This window comes from Drosophila subobscura, chromosome E (assembly GCF_008121235.1).
Source record: "Drosophila subobscura isolate 14011-0131.10 chromosome E, UCBerk_Dsub_1.0, whole genome shotgun sequence".
Classification (NCBI taxonomy): Eukaryota; Metazoa; Arthropoda; class Insecta; order Diptera; family Drosophilidae; genus Drosophila; species Drosophila subobscura.
In genome coordinates this window covers 9,934,731-9,950,778 of record NC_048531.1, presented here as the reverse complement: position 1 = coordinate 9,950,778, position 16,048 = coordinate 9,934,731, and the positions used below count along the sequence as shown (strand labels likewise).

Sequence of the window (16,048 nt, the reverse complement as noted above, 5' to 3'; positions counted from 1 at the left end):
CATACATATTCATACATCATGGAAATGGAATGGGCATAAATGAAATCTGCAACGGAATTGCGTGTAAAATGCAACGGGGAGAAGAAAGAGTCGCAGTTATGGAAAGATTTGAGTGCGTAGGCACACCCCAAGGTAAGAACAGAAAACAACAACTATGATGATGTGGCAAAACAACAGCTATAATATGCGAAAGCTCTCCCTCGCGCTCTCGCTCTCTCTCTCTCTCTCTCTCTTTGCTCTTCTACTTTGGGTGCGTGTGTCGCAGTCACGCAAACGTATTGCGACGTGTCGCCGTCACCCACACGCCAATGCCAAACGAAGACAGACTCCACATTGTTTGTTGCGCTCCCAAAACCCGCTCAACTGTAACCAGAACCAGAGGCAGCGTCAGAGCCAGCAACCACACTAACCATGTGACATGTGACTTCTTCTGAAAGCATTTCGCAAAAGTTTCGACACGCATATTTCCCATGAGATGCCAAAAAAAAAACTGCGCCGATTCCATGCGCCGAATCGTTTGCATAACGTAATCGCAGCCACAGGCATCGCCAAACATTGTTTATGGAGCCAACAAATTGCAATCAACACACACGATCGTGTATGCTCAAGGAAAAGATGAAGAATTTATGCATAAACTTTAAACATTTGCACCATAAGACATACATACATACATACATATGTACATATCTTCACAATTATATCACATAAACGTGGGTACTGGCTTTCTTTTTTGGTTAGATTTTCACAGATTTAAAAAGTTCATCGCAGTCTTTCCGGTCGCTGATTCTTTTGTGTTCGTTGTGTTTTGGTGGCTCTCTGGTTCGTGTTTTGGGTGAAAATGATAGTTTATTATCATAATTAATTCGGGTTAATGTTTATAGTTGGCCAGCATTTTGCTGACTTTCGCTTATGAAGTAGTTGTTTGTTGTGGTTTTTTTAATAACGGAATTTTTAATTCGATAAGAATCCCGTTTGCCCCAGGGGACACAAACCGAAATCATAACTCCAGCCGGGAGAGTCATAAAAGTTTCCAAGTCGTCCCTCAGTTAATAAATATCACGGAAGAAGCACTGGCGGGTTGACTTTTTTTTATTTTGGGACTTAACATCGGATAAACGAGGACTTAACAGAACCGCCAAATGCAGAAAGAAGGTCTTTCAAGTCCATGGAATGAGTAATGAAATCAGGCAGCCAACGAGACGGGAGGTCTCGCGGTACGAGTATTTCTTTTTGTTTTTTTGCCAGCTGCCATCCTGGGTTTAAGGGACGCGTGCGCCAAGTCATACGCAGGATAACCCGTAAGTGTGTCCTTATGCCGAATACGTAATTCTATTTTGTTTGCACTCCAGAAGGGGGATTTTCTCCTTTTTTATGGTTAGGCATTCACAATCTCCCTTAGACTTCAAACAAAAGGGAGAATCTGGAGCGGAAAGGGGGGTTTTTTTGGGCAAAGCAAAGTCTGTTAACATTTTTTGTTTATTTATGCTGTGCAGGTTATAAGAATAATAAACCAAATAAGCGAAAGAACATGCAAGTGTGGGAGAAATGTGATAACTCTGTGGGAAACACTTTCCAAGATGGAGAGCAACTAGAAATATGATTTGTGCGACCAATTTTGCTGTTTAAGAACCGAATATCCTAGTATCCATCCATCCATATCTATACATAGTTCCTATGTTTCCATTTGTAGTGGAAACAACCCTTGTAAATATCTATAAATTGCACTTCGAGGGCGTTTTGTATTACAAATTGGTAAAAGTAATTCAATTTCGATAATGTTGTGACCCTCTATCCCTCGGGGGTGGCTTCCGTTTCCATAAATTGCATCGCTTGACACTCCATAAACATGGAAATGGAAACTGCCGTATATTTTGTAAACTTTACATTAAGTGAAAAAGGTTTTGATTTGTTCCGAAATTTAATGACACTCTCACACACACACCCTCCTCGCATTGATTAATGGGAAGTACTGCTGTACTGCTGCACGAATGTGTAGATCATTTTGACCCAAATAGGAGTCTGTTCGCCCACTCCATCCCCAACCCTCCCCCCAAAGAGTCGTTTTTATGGGAGTTGTGCGTGATGTGAGCAATTATTACTTCTACTTCTGCGACTTGCTGCAGGCTGTTCCCGAGTTGTCAGCGACAAATCTTCTCGGTTAGCCGTAAAATCCAGAGGCATGCGGCAAAGTGCTAATCGACAAGGTGGGGAGCGTGCCTCAGACGCAGATCTATGGTTCTTTTTTTATTAATTTTAATAGCGGTTCCGACTCACAACAATAGAAAAGTGGCTTAAAATAGAGAATATAATTCTTTATGTAGAGGAAGCAATGGATATGGCAAAGAGACTGCGACACAATACAGAAAGAGGGAAAGGGAGAGAGATACTCGTGTCTTACAATTGAGGAAGAAAACCACAAATTGGCACCCTCCCCGCTCCCCCACTCCACTCCATCTACAACGGAAACTTTCGTATCTGAGCGAAGCGAAACGATTCGGAACGATGGCCATCCAATAGATACTCGGTCTCGTACTTAAGAGCACTGCCGAACGGGACACAAGCGATGACAACTACAAAAGTCGCAATTAAAGCTTTGGGGAGCAAAGTGGGAGAAAAGGGCAGACGATGCCAAAACAGGCCGAAAAAAAGAGAGAGAGACATTCAATAGATAGCGGTAAATGTGGAACAGATAGACAGCGACGCCAATTGTCTTGGTTGGGGGTGTGGCAGCGACGGTAGCAGTAGCAGGGGAACGAGCAAAAGCGGAAGACAAATCAATCGAATGGGGAGCAAATTTCGAGATGGCAATGCCCAGATACTGACAGATATACATATACGACAGACATGGAAAAGCGCCTGCCAATCGCAGGAAAAACATTCCAATTCAGTGGCATTTCCTTTATTGCAGAAAGAAAGCTTCTACTCCAGCAGAAAATTACTTAGTTTCAGACTATCAAAGATCAGAAATTAAACATGAACTGGTTTTTATGTAAGGTTGGGTTCAGGGTTTGCCATTCAACTGGGGATTGCTTGCTGAATTGTAACCACACCTCAAGACAGCGAACATAATCGCTCCAAAAACCAATGCAAAAACGTCTCAAATTTTACAGTTCTTTGCCTAATTAATCGTTCAATTAATCATACAAACTGCATGAGCAATAAATCACAGTTTAGCCTCAATCCCAAGAGAGAAATACAAATCGGGTGCACATTTTTCTGTGGCCTCAGCCATGGACCAATTGAGAATATCTATGGATTGGATCAGCCACCGAATCGAATCGGAATCTTTGATTTGCTCGAACAGTCGTAATTGAATCAATTGAGTGAGTAGGGGCCCAACAGAGGCAGAAGCAGAAACAGAATCAGAAGCCACATGAAGAACATATTCATAATTAGAGCAGCGGCAAGAAATTCGAGGAAAAATTAATGGAATTGTTAATAATGCGCCAGCACAGATTTCCCAGAGGTCTGCCTGCACACAAACCGAAAAGAGGGAGAATAGAATCCATTGGAAAAGGGGAAGGCAGGCCAGCAATTGAGAGCTTCCCAAATTGTACAGATTCTTTCGACTGCGTGGCCAATGCACTTTTGGAATATGTACATATGTACATATGTATGTAAATATGTACATACATATATGCTAATGGTTCGATGGATGTTGGAAGCTCCCATTAAGAACACTTAAGCCTCGAATGCAGACTTGGAAATGACTTTTAAATGGTTCTCTGTCTTGTCTTGAATTGATATTCTGCGTGGCTCCAATTTTATGTCTTATCAAAGAGAGAACGAGAGACAGAGAGAGCGGGACTTCGTATTGATTGGAAATATTGGAAGCAAAGTTCATATGCGTCACGAGCGGAGCTTGCCCTCTCGCCCGTTCCACGCCCACTCGGAGATTTATGATGCTGCAGAGCCGAACCAAACGGAAGCACGAGAAGAGAGAGAGAGAGACAGAGAGTGAGGAATGGGTGCGCTGCCGGAGGAAGAATGGCAGTTCAAGAATCCCACTTGAACAGGCCAACGACGCCGTCAAGAGCAGTGAGGAATGATAGGGGGATCGTCCCCACAAAAGAGTAGGATCTTGGCTCTGGCTAAGCAGTAGCGGCAGAACAAGAACTGCAGCATCACTCAGCCACAGCCTGGCATTGGAAATAATTGCCATTCCATCGGGATGCAGCAACTGGCTCCGACTGGCAATGGAATGAACCAACCCAAACCAAACCAAACCAAGCCCCAAGTTCCATGTGTTTCACTTCATTTACAACAAATGTTGCGTGTCTGGCAGGCAGCGAAAGGGGAGAGACGGAACGGAACGGAACGGGACAAGTACCCTGTGGGGAGCTGTCGCATGTGACGAATTTTCATTTGATTTATGCACTCTCCCTACTGAAGTATTTGCATGCCTTTGCTGATCCCTATGTGCAGTAGTTTTATGACCAAATCAAATACAATTCGCCACAAAGTAAACACTTTCAGTGGCAATATGTTTCACATTCAAGATGATGCAAGTTCTATGTGCAAACACAGCTGTCAATCACAATGAAATATGCGTTATACTCGCACGGAATTTAATATATGAGAGAATGGCCTTAGAACTAATCGATTTACGTACAACTAAACGCTCATCATTAGAGAGAGAAGAAATAGTGGCTCCAAGCAATCCATTTTGATGGATTGTTATACTCACTCCCCCCCGCATCAGACCGTTTACAAGAACACACACATAATGGATCGATCGATGGATGGATCCTCCATGTAAAAGCAGCGAGTTCCAAAAACATTTCGAGTATATATTTCCATTTCCATTCAGATCGTCTGAATTGATGAACTCAAAAAGGAAACAAAAATTCAATCAATCTTTCTCTTTTTCCACTGGGGGACTGGAACTCCAACGCGTGCTCTTGTCATTTTCGCTGTCCCCACTCTTCCAGCTTTTGCTTTTGCGTCTGCGCAACGCATTCAATCACTTCATTTGTTTGGAGTTCGTCATCGTCTTGGTCTTCAGCTGGGTTTCCATGGCGGCACGTTCGTTGAGGCTGTAAAATGTTTTATTTACTCTGCACTTATGACCCCGATGCGGATCGGGTTAAGTGAATCTGATACCCATATGCATACACTTAAGCCCATTCGTCGCAACGGAGGCTGTTGCATTTGCATCTTCCACAATAACCGAAGCTGCCGAGCGCTTTCTGAGACGACTGTTGTCTGTTTTGCCGGAAGATGAGCATCGCCAGCGGAGCCGAGGTGGAGGAGGTGGTGGAGGTTATTGAATGTCATTGTAACCAAACACAGACAAATGTTGTGGCAACGTTGCTGTGCAGCTGTAGCTGTAGCTGATGCCGAAGCTCTTCTCCGACTCTCGCAATGTTTTTGTGTCCAATGATGAATTGTGTCCCTGATTCCGTAGACATAGGCACAAACATGATCACTGTCTGCGGCGAGGCACAGTGGTTACAATGCTCTTTCTTTACTGGTGAAAAGTTGAGTTTAAATTTGCTTTCCACTGTGCGAGTTCCTTAAGTTGCTGGAGTTTGACACCAATTGAATGGCAACAACAAAAAGGCAGAATGCCGATTAGTATGTACACTTGAAGAAAAAGCGTTGTGCAGCCTGCATCTTTTGTGTCTTTAATTGCAGAATTGTGAGCGAGACTTAGGAGCTCAGGGCCCTCGAGTGCAACCTTCGTTGTCTGCCCGCAGATAATGCTGGTGCCGGGTGGGGGGGCTCATGCAGATCCAGAATACAGCTGCGATGCACACAACTGCATCACCGTCTTGGCAATGTCTTGGTGATTAATTGACAGTGGTGTCGCCTGAATTGCGCCGCTTTTATTGAAGGGATTACACGACAGGCGACCGGGCGGACCAGTCACAATTCCATAAAAACGCATCAAGCCAGTGGAGTGAGCAGTCGCATTACTCGTAATAAGATTAATTACGAGCCTCTTGCCACGACTCTAGATCTGCGGATCCTCGACGGCATACAGCTGCGTGACCACTTCACATTTATATGGAAGTGAAGCGGTGGGGAAGGGAATGTGGCTGGGCAACTCCTCAATTCAATATTTTGACATTACAAATAAAGTTCCCATTTGATGGCTCTCAAGTGTTTCATTAATTTGAAAGCTTTTCGGCTACTTTATACCCCTTCAATGTACAGCAGAACATCGGAGCCAGGCAGGGGGTAAGTGTTAATCCCAGCCGGAAATTAGCATATTTGATTCCTGAGCTCCTGGTGGCACGCGAGGCAGGCTACCAACCACTGGTAATGAGGGGTACAAATGAATAAGTGTGAATTGAAGACTTATTCAATATTTATGGAGCCTCCCCTGTCTGCCAGGAAGCGAAAGTATGAAAAAGTAAAAACAATTCCATGTTTTATTTTTAATTAACTTTTGTCGTCTCCCGAGTTGAATAGTAATCCGCGGCAGATACATCTCCCCCTAAGTCCCAAGACGAATTGGCACTGATGATGTCATTCCCGCAGCATTCATCTACCATAAATCACTGGCCGAAGCGATCGCGAATATCTTCCAAGTTTATGCTCAAACATGCTGAGAGGCAATGACAGCAGTTGGGGAGCCACGGAGCCAGCGAAAGAGCCAGCATGCAGTGAAGTGGAGTGGAGCCAGCTGCCACAGATTAGTCAGCGTCAGATTCGGATACAGATTCAGCGCGAGTTCTCCGCTCGGCGCACTTTAATTTGCTACGGGGGCAAGCTGCTCGACTGGTTCTCAAACCAGGGCAGGCAGCGCAGGGCGGGGATGTGGGCCACATGGACTAAAGATCAAGGTGAGTGGCGGAAGGAATGTTTGGCGAGTTCTAAAACAGAAAGAATATCAATAAGTAGTCCCTGCATACGAAACTCCTATATAATGTGGGGTATTATAGATTCCCCAAATATCTGCTTAGGGTTCAACTTTCTTCTTTCATAACTGCCCAAGACCAGCTAAAGATTTCTTTGTTCAAAAACGGCTATCAACAGCGAAACACAAAAAATAAACCAGCCGCAAGCAGAGCCAAATCAGCAGCTCAAACAGAAATTCTGAGGTAGGCAAAGGTTAAGGTGGGAGATTGGCTAAAACTTGCTGCACGAAGGGAATTTCTGATGGTTTGAATACACCCAAAACGAAAACTAGCATTAGTATGCACAAGATGCCATATAGCCGTAGACATATGTACATAAATACAAATGTATGTACTGCTGTCATTTGGCCATGACTCACCTCGCCGCACGCCTCGACGAAAGCCATCGCGTACATAAAGTGAAAAAGCCCAAAAGCATGAGTAAATGCACATTCATGGATTTTACAAAAAAATAAAGAAATAAACTGCTGTAGCCACATAGGAGCGTGACTCGTTTCTCCCCATGCTTCCTTTTGTGGTCCCACCAAGTCGTTGGGCCCGTCATTCATTCACGCCAAGAGCTGATAAGTTTTTGTGGCACATTTTTACTCGTTTGCATATCTGAGTGGCCAACGGTGCTGTGGCCTGCCTGCCTGTGGCACCATTTGATATTGGGAATGGACAACTGCAGATTGCGGCTTCAACTGACATTATCACTTCTCACTTGGCTTTTATTCGGCTGCAGCAGTGGCGCACAGGAATTCGGCCTAATCCTTCACTAATTGAATCATTAAACTAAACACAAGAACGTAGACTCCACGTCTAGGCCTGCTTCTCCGTGGTCCAGCCCTTGGGGCGATCGGCCATAATGCTCCAATCGTTTTCGGCAATGTTGACGCCGCCGTACTGCTTGGTGGGCGAGTCGGGGAAGAACTCCCAGCCCTGCTCAATGGACATCTTCTTGATGACACCGGCAATGCCTGCAAAACGCAGCAAAATATTAATATAAGCAATGCACAGCGACGCTGGAGATCACTAACCTAGGAAAAGTCCAGCACAGAGACCGGCCACATGGTTGTGTTTCCATGCACCGAACACGCCACCAGCAGCGAAACCGCCCAGCAAGTAGTTAATTCTGCAATATAAATAATGTTATTCCAGGCAGCCAGTCCAAGGCTCTTTTTGTCCACTCACTTGTCATCCTTTCCGCGAGCATTTGTGGCTGCCAGTGTGGTGAGCGTAAATGCCGTTGCCATGCCCATCAGCGGACCCGTGTTGTAGGCAAAGCGACCCAGTGTGGGCAGGTAGCCCTTCGGCTTCGCCAGCGTCAGCACATCGACTGTGGACCAGGCCAGGCCGGCGGCGAGTGCGTATTTGTTAGTGGCCACAATCTTGCCAAAGGCATCCTCCCCATCGGGATGATCGTAGTATTTGGAGCGTAAGATCGACATTGTCGGCTGAAAGTACACGCAAAAGCTTTAGACATAAACAAATGCAGAGAAATCTTTTCTACCCGCTGCCATTAAACTACAGGAAGCTGCCTCCTGCCTCAATGTAGGGTATGTCTGCCAAGACATTGAGGCCTATTTCGATGGCAGTACAATCATATTAATTGTTAAATATACTAACCTGTCGAAATTTACGTAATTTCAGAAATTTATTTGACAACAAACAGCTGATGGCAGTGTGCAGTGTGACCGCGGATTTATCGATAATATATACCAACAAACCCTCGGATTTATAATATACCAAAATCTACAGCAGATATCATGGCAGTGTGTACACGCGAAAATAAATATTACTGGTAATGCGTTACATATTCAAAATAAAATACCAATTCAAGTGGAGCCAAAAATGAGGCTTTGGTCGTTAATTTTAAGATCCGAAACAATAGCACCACTAAAAGTCGGCAAACTTTCTCGTGTTCAAGTCCGGTTTTTCAATTTATTCGCTATACTAGATTCACAAACGCTGTGGCACTAATATTAGTTTAGTTGTTCTTTAATCATAAGGTGCAATAGAACGCTGTTTATTAATGTAATTTATATTTCCCACGCAACGAGAAGATCAATTTTGTTTTATGCGAAAAGTATTTTAGAGTAGAGTGCAGAATAATAGACGATGCGATTTTGAATTTTGTATGCGCTTAGCTTAGTGGTAGACTAGTTCTTGCCTCGAGTTTCAACTAACATTATTCACATAAAATTGCATGCGGATAGGGTTCACGCACTTGATGGAGACTGCATTTTGGTGGCATGGCATGCAGATGGGATTTCGAGTGGGTTTGACCAAAGTGGGGAACAGTTTCACAGAGCAGGAGGGTTGGCGGGGCCATACAGTTGGCAGAGCAGTTGGCGTTTTCGAAAACAAAACGAATACAGTATCAAAACATACAATATGTATATACAAATTAGATATCAAATTATTGGCAATTCTGTTTCATGTTAATCAGTCGTAATGCTCAACGTCGTTCAACGAAATTTTCGAATTATTTCACTCTCTGCTCCTCTGCAAATTATTTCATCAAAATTAGGTCTTCATCTTTTGCCATCGAATTCGATTTGTATATCAGAGTAGTGTCCGCATCTCTATTGCTCGTCGTGGCCAATTATTTCAATATCATCAGCCAGGGGACTCTCGATGCCGGGTTTGCCCACATTGCCATTTTGTTGATTTGCATCCAAATTAATCAATGATAATGTCATCTTGCTGCTAAGAATGACCTGAAAGCGCGAGTAAATGTAAGTCAGAAAGGAACTTGGAAGGGGGTGCTTCTCTTTTACGTACGGCTGGTTCCTCGGCGGATCCATTGAGCTCAGCATCGTAGACCTCTTCGCGCTTGGTCTGGGCGTCGGTCACCAAAATCTGTGAATCGTGTGCCAGAGCGCCTTCCAAGTAAATGGACTGCGGCTCGGGTAGATTTCCTTCCAATTTGGACTGCAATTGAAGGAGTAAACGTGTTGTTAGTGAGGCAAAATGTTAGTAATTGGAAAGCGGTTGGTATTGGTTGGATCAGTTGTCGGGGCAGGTGGCACTTACATGTTCGCTTGGTGCTCGGAAAACAGGCGTTGGAGGGCGTCCGGTCCATTTGCGGCCGCCCTCGCAACTGGCTGTTACCTCCATGCCCAATACCTGACCAAACAATGGGTTATTTACTTCAACAAATCTACGAATATACAGATATAGATATCTTTACCGTTAGTTCTCGCTCAGCGCTTAGGTCCCGACGCTTCCTCTGCTGCTGTTTGCCTGCCGCTCCCTGGTCTGTGATGGTGTTTACATGCCCATTGGAAATGTTCTCCTTCTCCAGTTGTTCTTTCGTTTTTTCGCTGTCGTTTTGCTGCGGGATGGTATAGGGAAAGGTTAGAAATTACAGCTGCCAGAAGCGCGAAGAACTCCGTATTGAATTCAAGCATTTTGTACAGCCGCAAAAAACATTAAAAATCATAATCGAGATATAAATTACTTCAATTTGTGGTTAGGTGAAACGCAACAAAACTCAATTAGTCGAAGGTTCTTGGTTAATAAACAGAAAGAATACATAATTAGATATTCAGATAATGAACAGTACATTATTATCTAAAGGTAATGTTCAACGATTGCCGTGTGGGACCCTTTGACGGCTTCTAACCTTATTCAAATCAGTTTCAGTATCAGTATCACTCCTCTGCTTGTCTCGAACGTTCAATTGCTCATCGGCAGCGTCTATCAAACCTTGTATCGCCGTTACAACTATACAGAATTCGGGTTTTCGAATCATGGTTTTGGTTTTGTTTCATTATCACACAATAAATTGCATTTTTTCGATTTTGTGGTTTGGAATACACATGAGAGTGAGAAACATGAAAAACGTAGAAACGACAGATACATGTGAATATTTATATTGTAAATCCTATAGCTTATGGTACAAATAAATGGCATGATTAACGAGTATATTGGCAATGTGATGTTTCAGTCTAGAGTCTAGAGAATACTAGCATTAATTTCGAGTAGAGATTGGCCCGATTTGAATTGTAAAATATGTCCCCATCATAAGAATTTAGTTTGAAACAGTTTAGACAGAGGTGCAGGTAGTTAATACATTTATATATATTAAAGTTGGTTAGTACTTATTTGGGGAAGTTATATCGCATGCCGATCGACTGCAGACGAGCAAGAACAGAGATAGAGCGGCAGAGATAGTGTTCTCAGCTCCATGCAATAGTTACAGACACAGAGAGCGACAGTCAGAGAGAGTGAGAGAGAGACAACGATAGTATGCACAGGAGATAGATAACGGTAAACATGCCGCTGCTGGGAATGTGTACAAGAAAATGAAGTAGAAAGGGGTAGGGGAGAGGGAAGAAGGGGAGCAAGAGAAACCATTCCAAAGAGATATTCAAATTCATTTCATTTCATCTATTCTACTAGAAACCAAAAACAAAGAAGTAATCTATTTGTTGGCTTGTACTTAGGTATGGATCTTTGATCTGATATTGGTCTGATTGATTGATTGATTGTTTGATTAGATGTGAATTGAATGTTGGTTTTGTTTTTGGTCTTAGAAATTTGGCTGCCGCTTGAGAAACTTCATGGCAATCATCTTGAAAAATGAGAACACAAAGAAACAGGATAAGTATTAATAAATGATATCGAAATGTTGACGGATCGTCATTGGTGCCTGGCTAACTGAACGAGTTCGCTACGATCGTAAAAATGATATAGAAAATGCTATTTTTTTGTATCTGTAACTGGTGCGCTGGTAACGCTTGGTGACGATGCTAACCTTTGCCTCATACTGATCGGTGTTCATTTCGGCAATCAGCTTGGCCATCGCTCGCTCCGTGTCCTCGAGCTTCTGGCGCAGCTTCTCAATCTCCATCAGCTGCTCCTTCTCCATCTTCTCCTGGTGCTGCTTGAGCGAGTTGGACAGACTGCTGGCCACCTCGGTGGCCGACACGCTGACATTGTAGAGCTCCTCGTCGTGGCTCCGCTGTCTTCCATTCATGGGGGCCTCGAGCGCCTGCGCCTGCGCCTTAACAGCTGCACTTCCTATAAAATTTGCGTACGAGTTTTGCTTTGAGATTGAGATTGAGGCCAAAAGGAAACAAACAAGCTAATCTATGTACAGGGTGGGGTGTAGGGGAAATCAGAGCAAACTAAATGTACATAAATATATGGATTCATGTGTGAGGGGGGTGGCCGTGACTCAATCTGTGATTTCGTGATTGGTTTATGAGTTAGTAAACACTTAGATACAACATCTAGGATACAGCTAGGATACAGCTAGGATACATCTAGGATACACAATAAACAAAACACGAGTATAAACATATACATTTATCCGCAAAAAGATACTAAAACCAAATGAGGAGGACATATTTCAAAACTCAAGAGTGGGCGAAGCTTTCCTTCGCCATCGTCAGTGGTCTAGAACCGAACTCAAGATACGATACGAACAAAATTCATTGCATCTTCCATATCTGGCTTACTTGTCTGGTGTTCTCGCCAGCCTTTTATCGCATATGCAGGCGGGGCAGAGGCAGTTCAGATGTGTGTGCATGGGCGGGACGGTGGAAGCAGAAAAAGTTCAAAAATAATTGATGGTTCGGTTAGGATCGACTCGTGGGTTAAGTTGTGTTTTTGTGTATATTGTGGTGGATGTCGGTGGATGGTGTTGCTGCTGCGTTGTGTGTAACAACTACAAGAAAAGTAAGTCATAAATGTGACTGCAACTAGCCGAGCACTCACCCAATTTGGTGCCGCCCAAATCCTCCACTTGACTGTGCGCCTGCTGCCCGAAGACTTGCTGCCGGAAGCCGGGATCCGATGGTGCTGGTCCGTATGGTGCATTGGGCACTTGCTTCTTGAATGCAATCTGCGCAGGAATTACGATGAGGAATGTCACTTTTTGGGCAGAATGTATTAGTGCTTACCTTCATTATCGTGTAGCCAAAGAACACGACAATTCCGATGGTGTAGAGTGGCATTAGAAAGCCCATGCTGCTGCCTCGCTGCTGTGGCTGTTGCAACGCTCCGGCGCCCATTGGAGGACGCATGCCAGGAATCGGACCAGGCTGAGGGGGGAAGAGATTAAAGATTATCTTGCAATTGAACAGACTTTTCATGCATTCTATAATTATGTGTCATTCATATTTATAATGAACATCCGGCTAAATAATTTTGGACAGGGCCAACCTATAGTTCATCTGTTCCCTGTGTTTCTTTTTCTTTCCATTTCACTCAGCTTTTGTGGTATGAGATGAGAATTTGGCACAAGTTCAATACGACCTGCGACCGAGTACAATCGCCACATTCTGTTGCTTCTGTTTGCTCTCCCACTCATCCTTTACATTTTCTTTTGTGTATTTTCTTTTGCGCTGTCTTTTGCCTTCGGTTTGCGTGCAGTGTCATAAAAACAAAACCAAAATCCAAATAAAATAAACTTTTCGTCTATTTATAAATGACTTCCAACGAGAGCGATGATGTCTCATCCCTCCAACCCAACGCCAGCGGCGTGATTATGCTGATCGTCGTGACCATCATCACAGAATTGAATGATTGACTGCACAATGCACATCAAGATGGAGCACTCACCCGTCCGTCAACGATGCGCGGTGGCGGATTGCTTGGTGAACTTTTGCGCTCAACAATGGGCACTGTGGGCGTGGCAGGTATGGCGCGCCCTCGCTCCCGCATTGCCTGATAGATGGACTCCGGATGCAGGTGGGCCGGACGCTCCTGACGCAGACCTGGTAAGCATAGAATATCAATTATTTTGGGCCATGAATCATTAGCTTTTGACTTTGAAAAGAGAACACAACATGAGGTTAAGGGAAGCAAAGATCCCGTTAGAATGGGTTTTAAATTTAAAAGCCTTTGGATAGTTAGAGCAGAAATGCAAATAACATTTGCGATTGTTAACGCTAAGAAAGTGCTCCAGTGGGTATGGACAACCTACTTATTTCACCCGTGTACAGGTTTACATGTTTCCGGTACAGGTGGGGGCCAAAGGGTACGGCAGCATCCGGCTTCGACGCGTTCATGAATTGCTCCCTGTCAAGCACGACATCGCAACAGCCTACAACACCAACAGGTCAGGCGACCCACACCACACAGACACAAATACACACACACACAAACACACAACGACAATAATAAATAAAAAGAATTAACTAATAAATTCTGTCTGCAAATTCTAATTGCGGAAAGATTGCCACTCACCGCCCGGTGCCCCGCTCCTCTGCTCCTTGAGGTTCTGCTGTTTGGGCAGCGGCGCAGAACCGAACATCATGGGATGGAAGACCTTTGGCCACAATATGGCAATGCATCCTATGACGGTGACAATGATCAGGGCCGTCTTCTTGGGCGTCATGCCCTCCTCCTTGACGGCGGATGGCCGTTTCTTTGCCGTCGCTGGCTGTGATGGCGCCACTGCTGCTGGAGGCATTTCGTAGTGGTTCGTTCCAATTCGTTCCTCTTCGAGTTAAAGCTAAAACCTAAGGCTTAAGGTATTCCTGATTTGTTTTGGTTCGTTGAGTTGATTTGCTCTCTGAATGCGGCTGCTAAATGTTTTGGCTCCAGTTTGCGGTTAACTTTGACATTGGCTCATTTTGTGTTAAATGTAGATTGTGTTTCTGTGCGGTACGTTTAAAGCATTATCTGAAATAAACAATATATGTACATGGGGACTCAGTAACACGCTCCAGTTCACTTTCACTCCATCGGGAGTTGCTCACTTCACTGATCACAATGCAAAATCATGTACAACTACATCAAAATATTGTTGTGGGACAACAAAAGAAAAAAACTTTATTACATAAATAGCGGTCCCGATATTTATTTATTTTTAGCTCGCGCAATTCGGTCTTTTCGGTCCGTCTAATAATTTTTCATTATTTTTCTTTCTGTCTGCACACTGAAATAACTGTCGGCCGCTTTCCACAATTAACGACCGCATAAATAATATTAAATGTTTCTCCAAAAATCCATTTCAATTGCTTTATGGATATCTGTGTGGCGCGGACCGAGCAGAAAGTTTTCCCGGAGGAGAAAAGTTCTTACGCAGAGTTCGAATGTTGTTCCCGAACTGGCCAGGCAATTTTCTGAAACTATTAGCGAATTTTTATAAACGGCGCACGGCCCCGTCGGCACGACTTCTTAGATCGCGCTCTCTCCCACCGTGGTGCTCTTCTTGCTAATCGTCGGCGAGCATTGGTCCGTTATTTTTGCCGCTATAACGGCAAAAGTCAAATAAAATTAAATAATGAGTGCGACAAAACGATTTGAAACGTGGGCCCCTGCACTCGCTGTGGGCAAGGAGTGCGGTTTGCTCTTCTCCTCATTCCGAGCATTTTTGCATACATATGTATATTTTTCTGTTTTGATATTTTCCGTTTTCATTATTTCACAGCTTTCTTCTCTCTCTCTCTCTCTCTCTCTCGCTCTTTGTGTCTTATTAACACACACATGCGAACATTGGCACTCGCGTACAAACATATTTATGTACATTTGGGAGAGTACTCATATGTATTATGAATTTTCTGCGGTTTCTCCCAAACGTTTTCCATTTCCATTTCGCTTTCAAACGCACTGACTGCGACTAAGCGAAAGTAAAATTGTTTGGCCGCGCACTGTTGTAGCTTTTCCCATGTTAACCGTTGCAGACACACCTGGATCTGGGGCCTGGATTTTCCGACCGTGCCAAAAGTACTCGTGCGCCTCGGAATGTTTGCTGTTATTTTATTTTTGGAGCCACGGCATTGAAACAGGGTTCAATGTCGCACAGCTTAAAGCATGTATTCATAATTTATTTTTAATATTATGAATGTTAGCGTAACGTCCACACGAACTGTCTGTTTAGGTCTGTTGTCCTTGGCGGTTTATCTGATCTTTTGCGAGGATACCATGCAGTTGTAGTAACAATATTTACCAGTTACGTTAGTGTATATATTGACTGTATTTAAATATTCGTTTATTTATCTAATTACTGCTAATTTCAAACCGCGAGTTTGTCGTTATTCGAATCTAAGCATAAAACGCCAGACTGCAGCATATTGATTTTTCCTCCCAAGACACTAATCTGGTCACACTTCCCCGCGTAATATCGATACCTGAACAGACATTCGATATTCCAGGACTGTTTTGCACTTTCCAACACTCGTGTTTTATATACAACAATTCACTGCGGGAGGAATAGATAAAACATTCCAAGAAATGAAGTC

General features: G+C 43.8%; 2 protein-coding genes across 16 annotated transcripts; both read right to left on the bottom strand.

The window, feature by feature from the left end:
* Window positions 1-7,544: 7,544 nt before the first annotated feature.
* LOC117889957 (NADH dehydrogenase [ubiquinone] 1 alpha subcomplex subunit 11) lies at window positions 7,545-8,580 on the bottom strand. The gene is made up of 4 exons (XM_034794515.1): window positions 8,475-8,580; window positions 8,040-8,302; window positions 7,886-7,980; window positions 7,545-7,825 (listed from the first exon to the last, which is right to left on the bottom strand). The coding sequence occupies exons 2-4, from the start codon at window positions 8,294-8,296 to the stop codon at window positions 7,668-7,670; spliced, it is 510 nt and encodes a 169-aa protein (XP_034650406.1). The 5' UTR covers window positions 8,297-8,302; window positions 8,475-8,580; the 3' UTR covers window positions 7,545-7,667.
* A 180-nt stretch (window positions 8,581-8,760) lies between these two features.
* LOC117889949 (resistance to inhibitors of cholinesterase protein 3) lies at window positions 8,761-15,903 on the bottom strand. 15 transcript variants are annotated; one of them, XM_034794489.1, is made up of 12 exons: window positions 15,757-15,903; window positions 14,049-14,486; window positions 13,786-13,905; window positions 13,422-13,576; window positions 12,761-12,901; window positions 12,576-12,702; window positions 12,317-12,337; window positions 11,611-11,876; window positions 10,042-10,185; window positions 9,885-9,977; window positions 9,633-9,782; window positions 8,761-9,568 (listed from the first exon to the last, which is right to left on the bottom strand). In XM_034794489.1, the coding sequence occupies exons 2-12, from the start codon at window positions 14,272-14,274 to the stop codon at window positions 9,434-9,436; spliced, it is 1,578 nt and encodes a 525-aa protein (XP_034650380.1). In that variant the 5' UTR covers window positions 14,275-14,486; window positions 15,757-15,903; the 3' UTR covers window positions 8,761-9,433. The 15 variants fall into 15 exon arrangements, with proteins under 15 accessions (XP_034650380.1, XP_034650379.1, XP_034650384.1 ...); XM_034794488.1 differs by lacking the exon at window positions 15,757-15,903 and adding an exon at window positions 14,889-15,039; XM_034794493.1 differs by lacking the exons at window positions 11,611-11,876; window positions 15,757-15,903 and adding exons at window positions 10,477-10,577; window positions 14,889-15,038.
* Window positions 15,904-16,048: the final 145 nt, after the last annotated feature.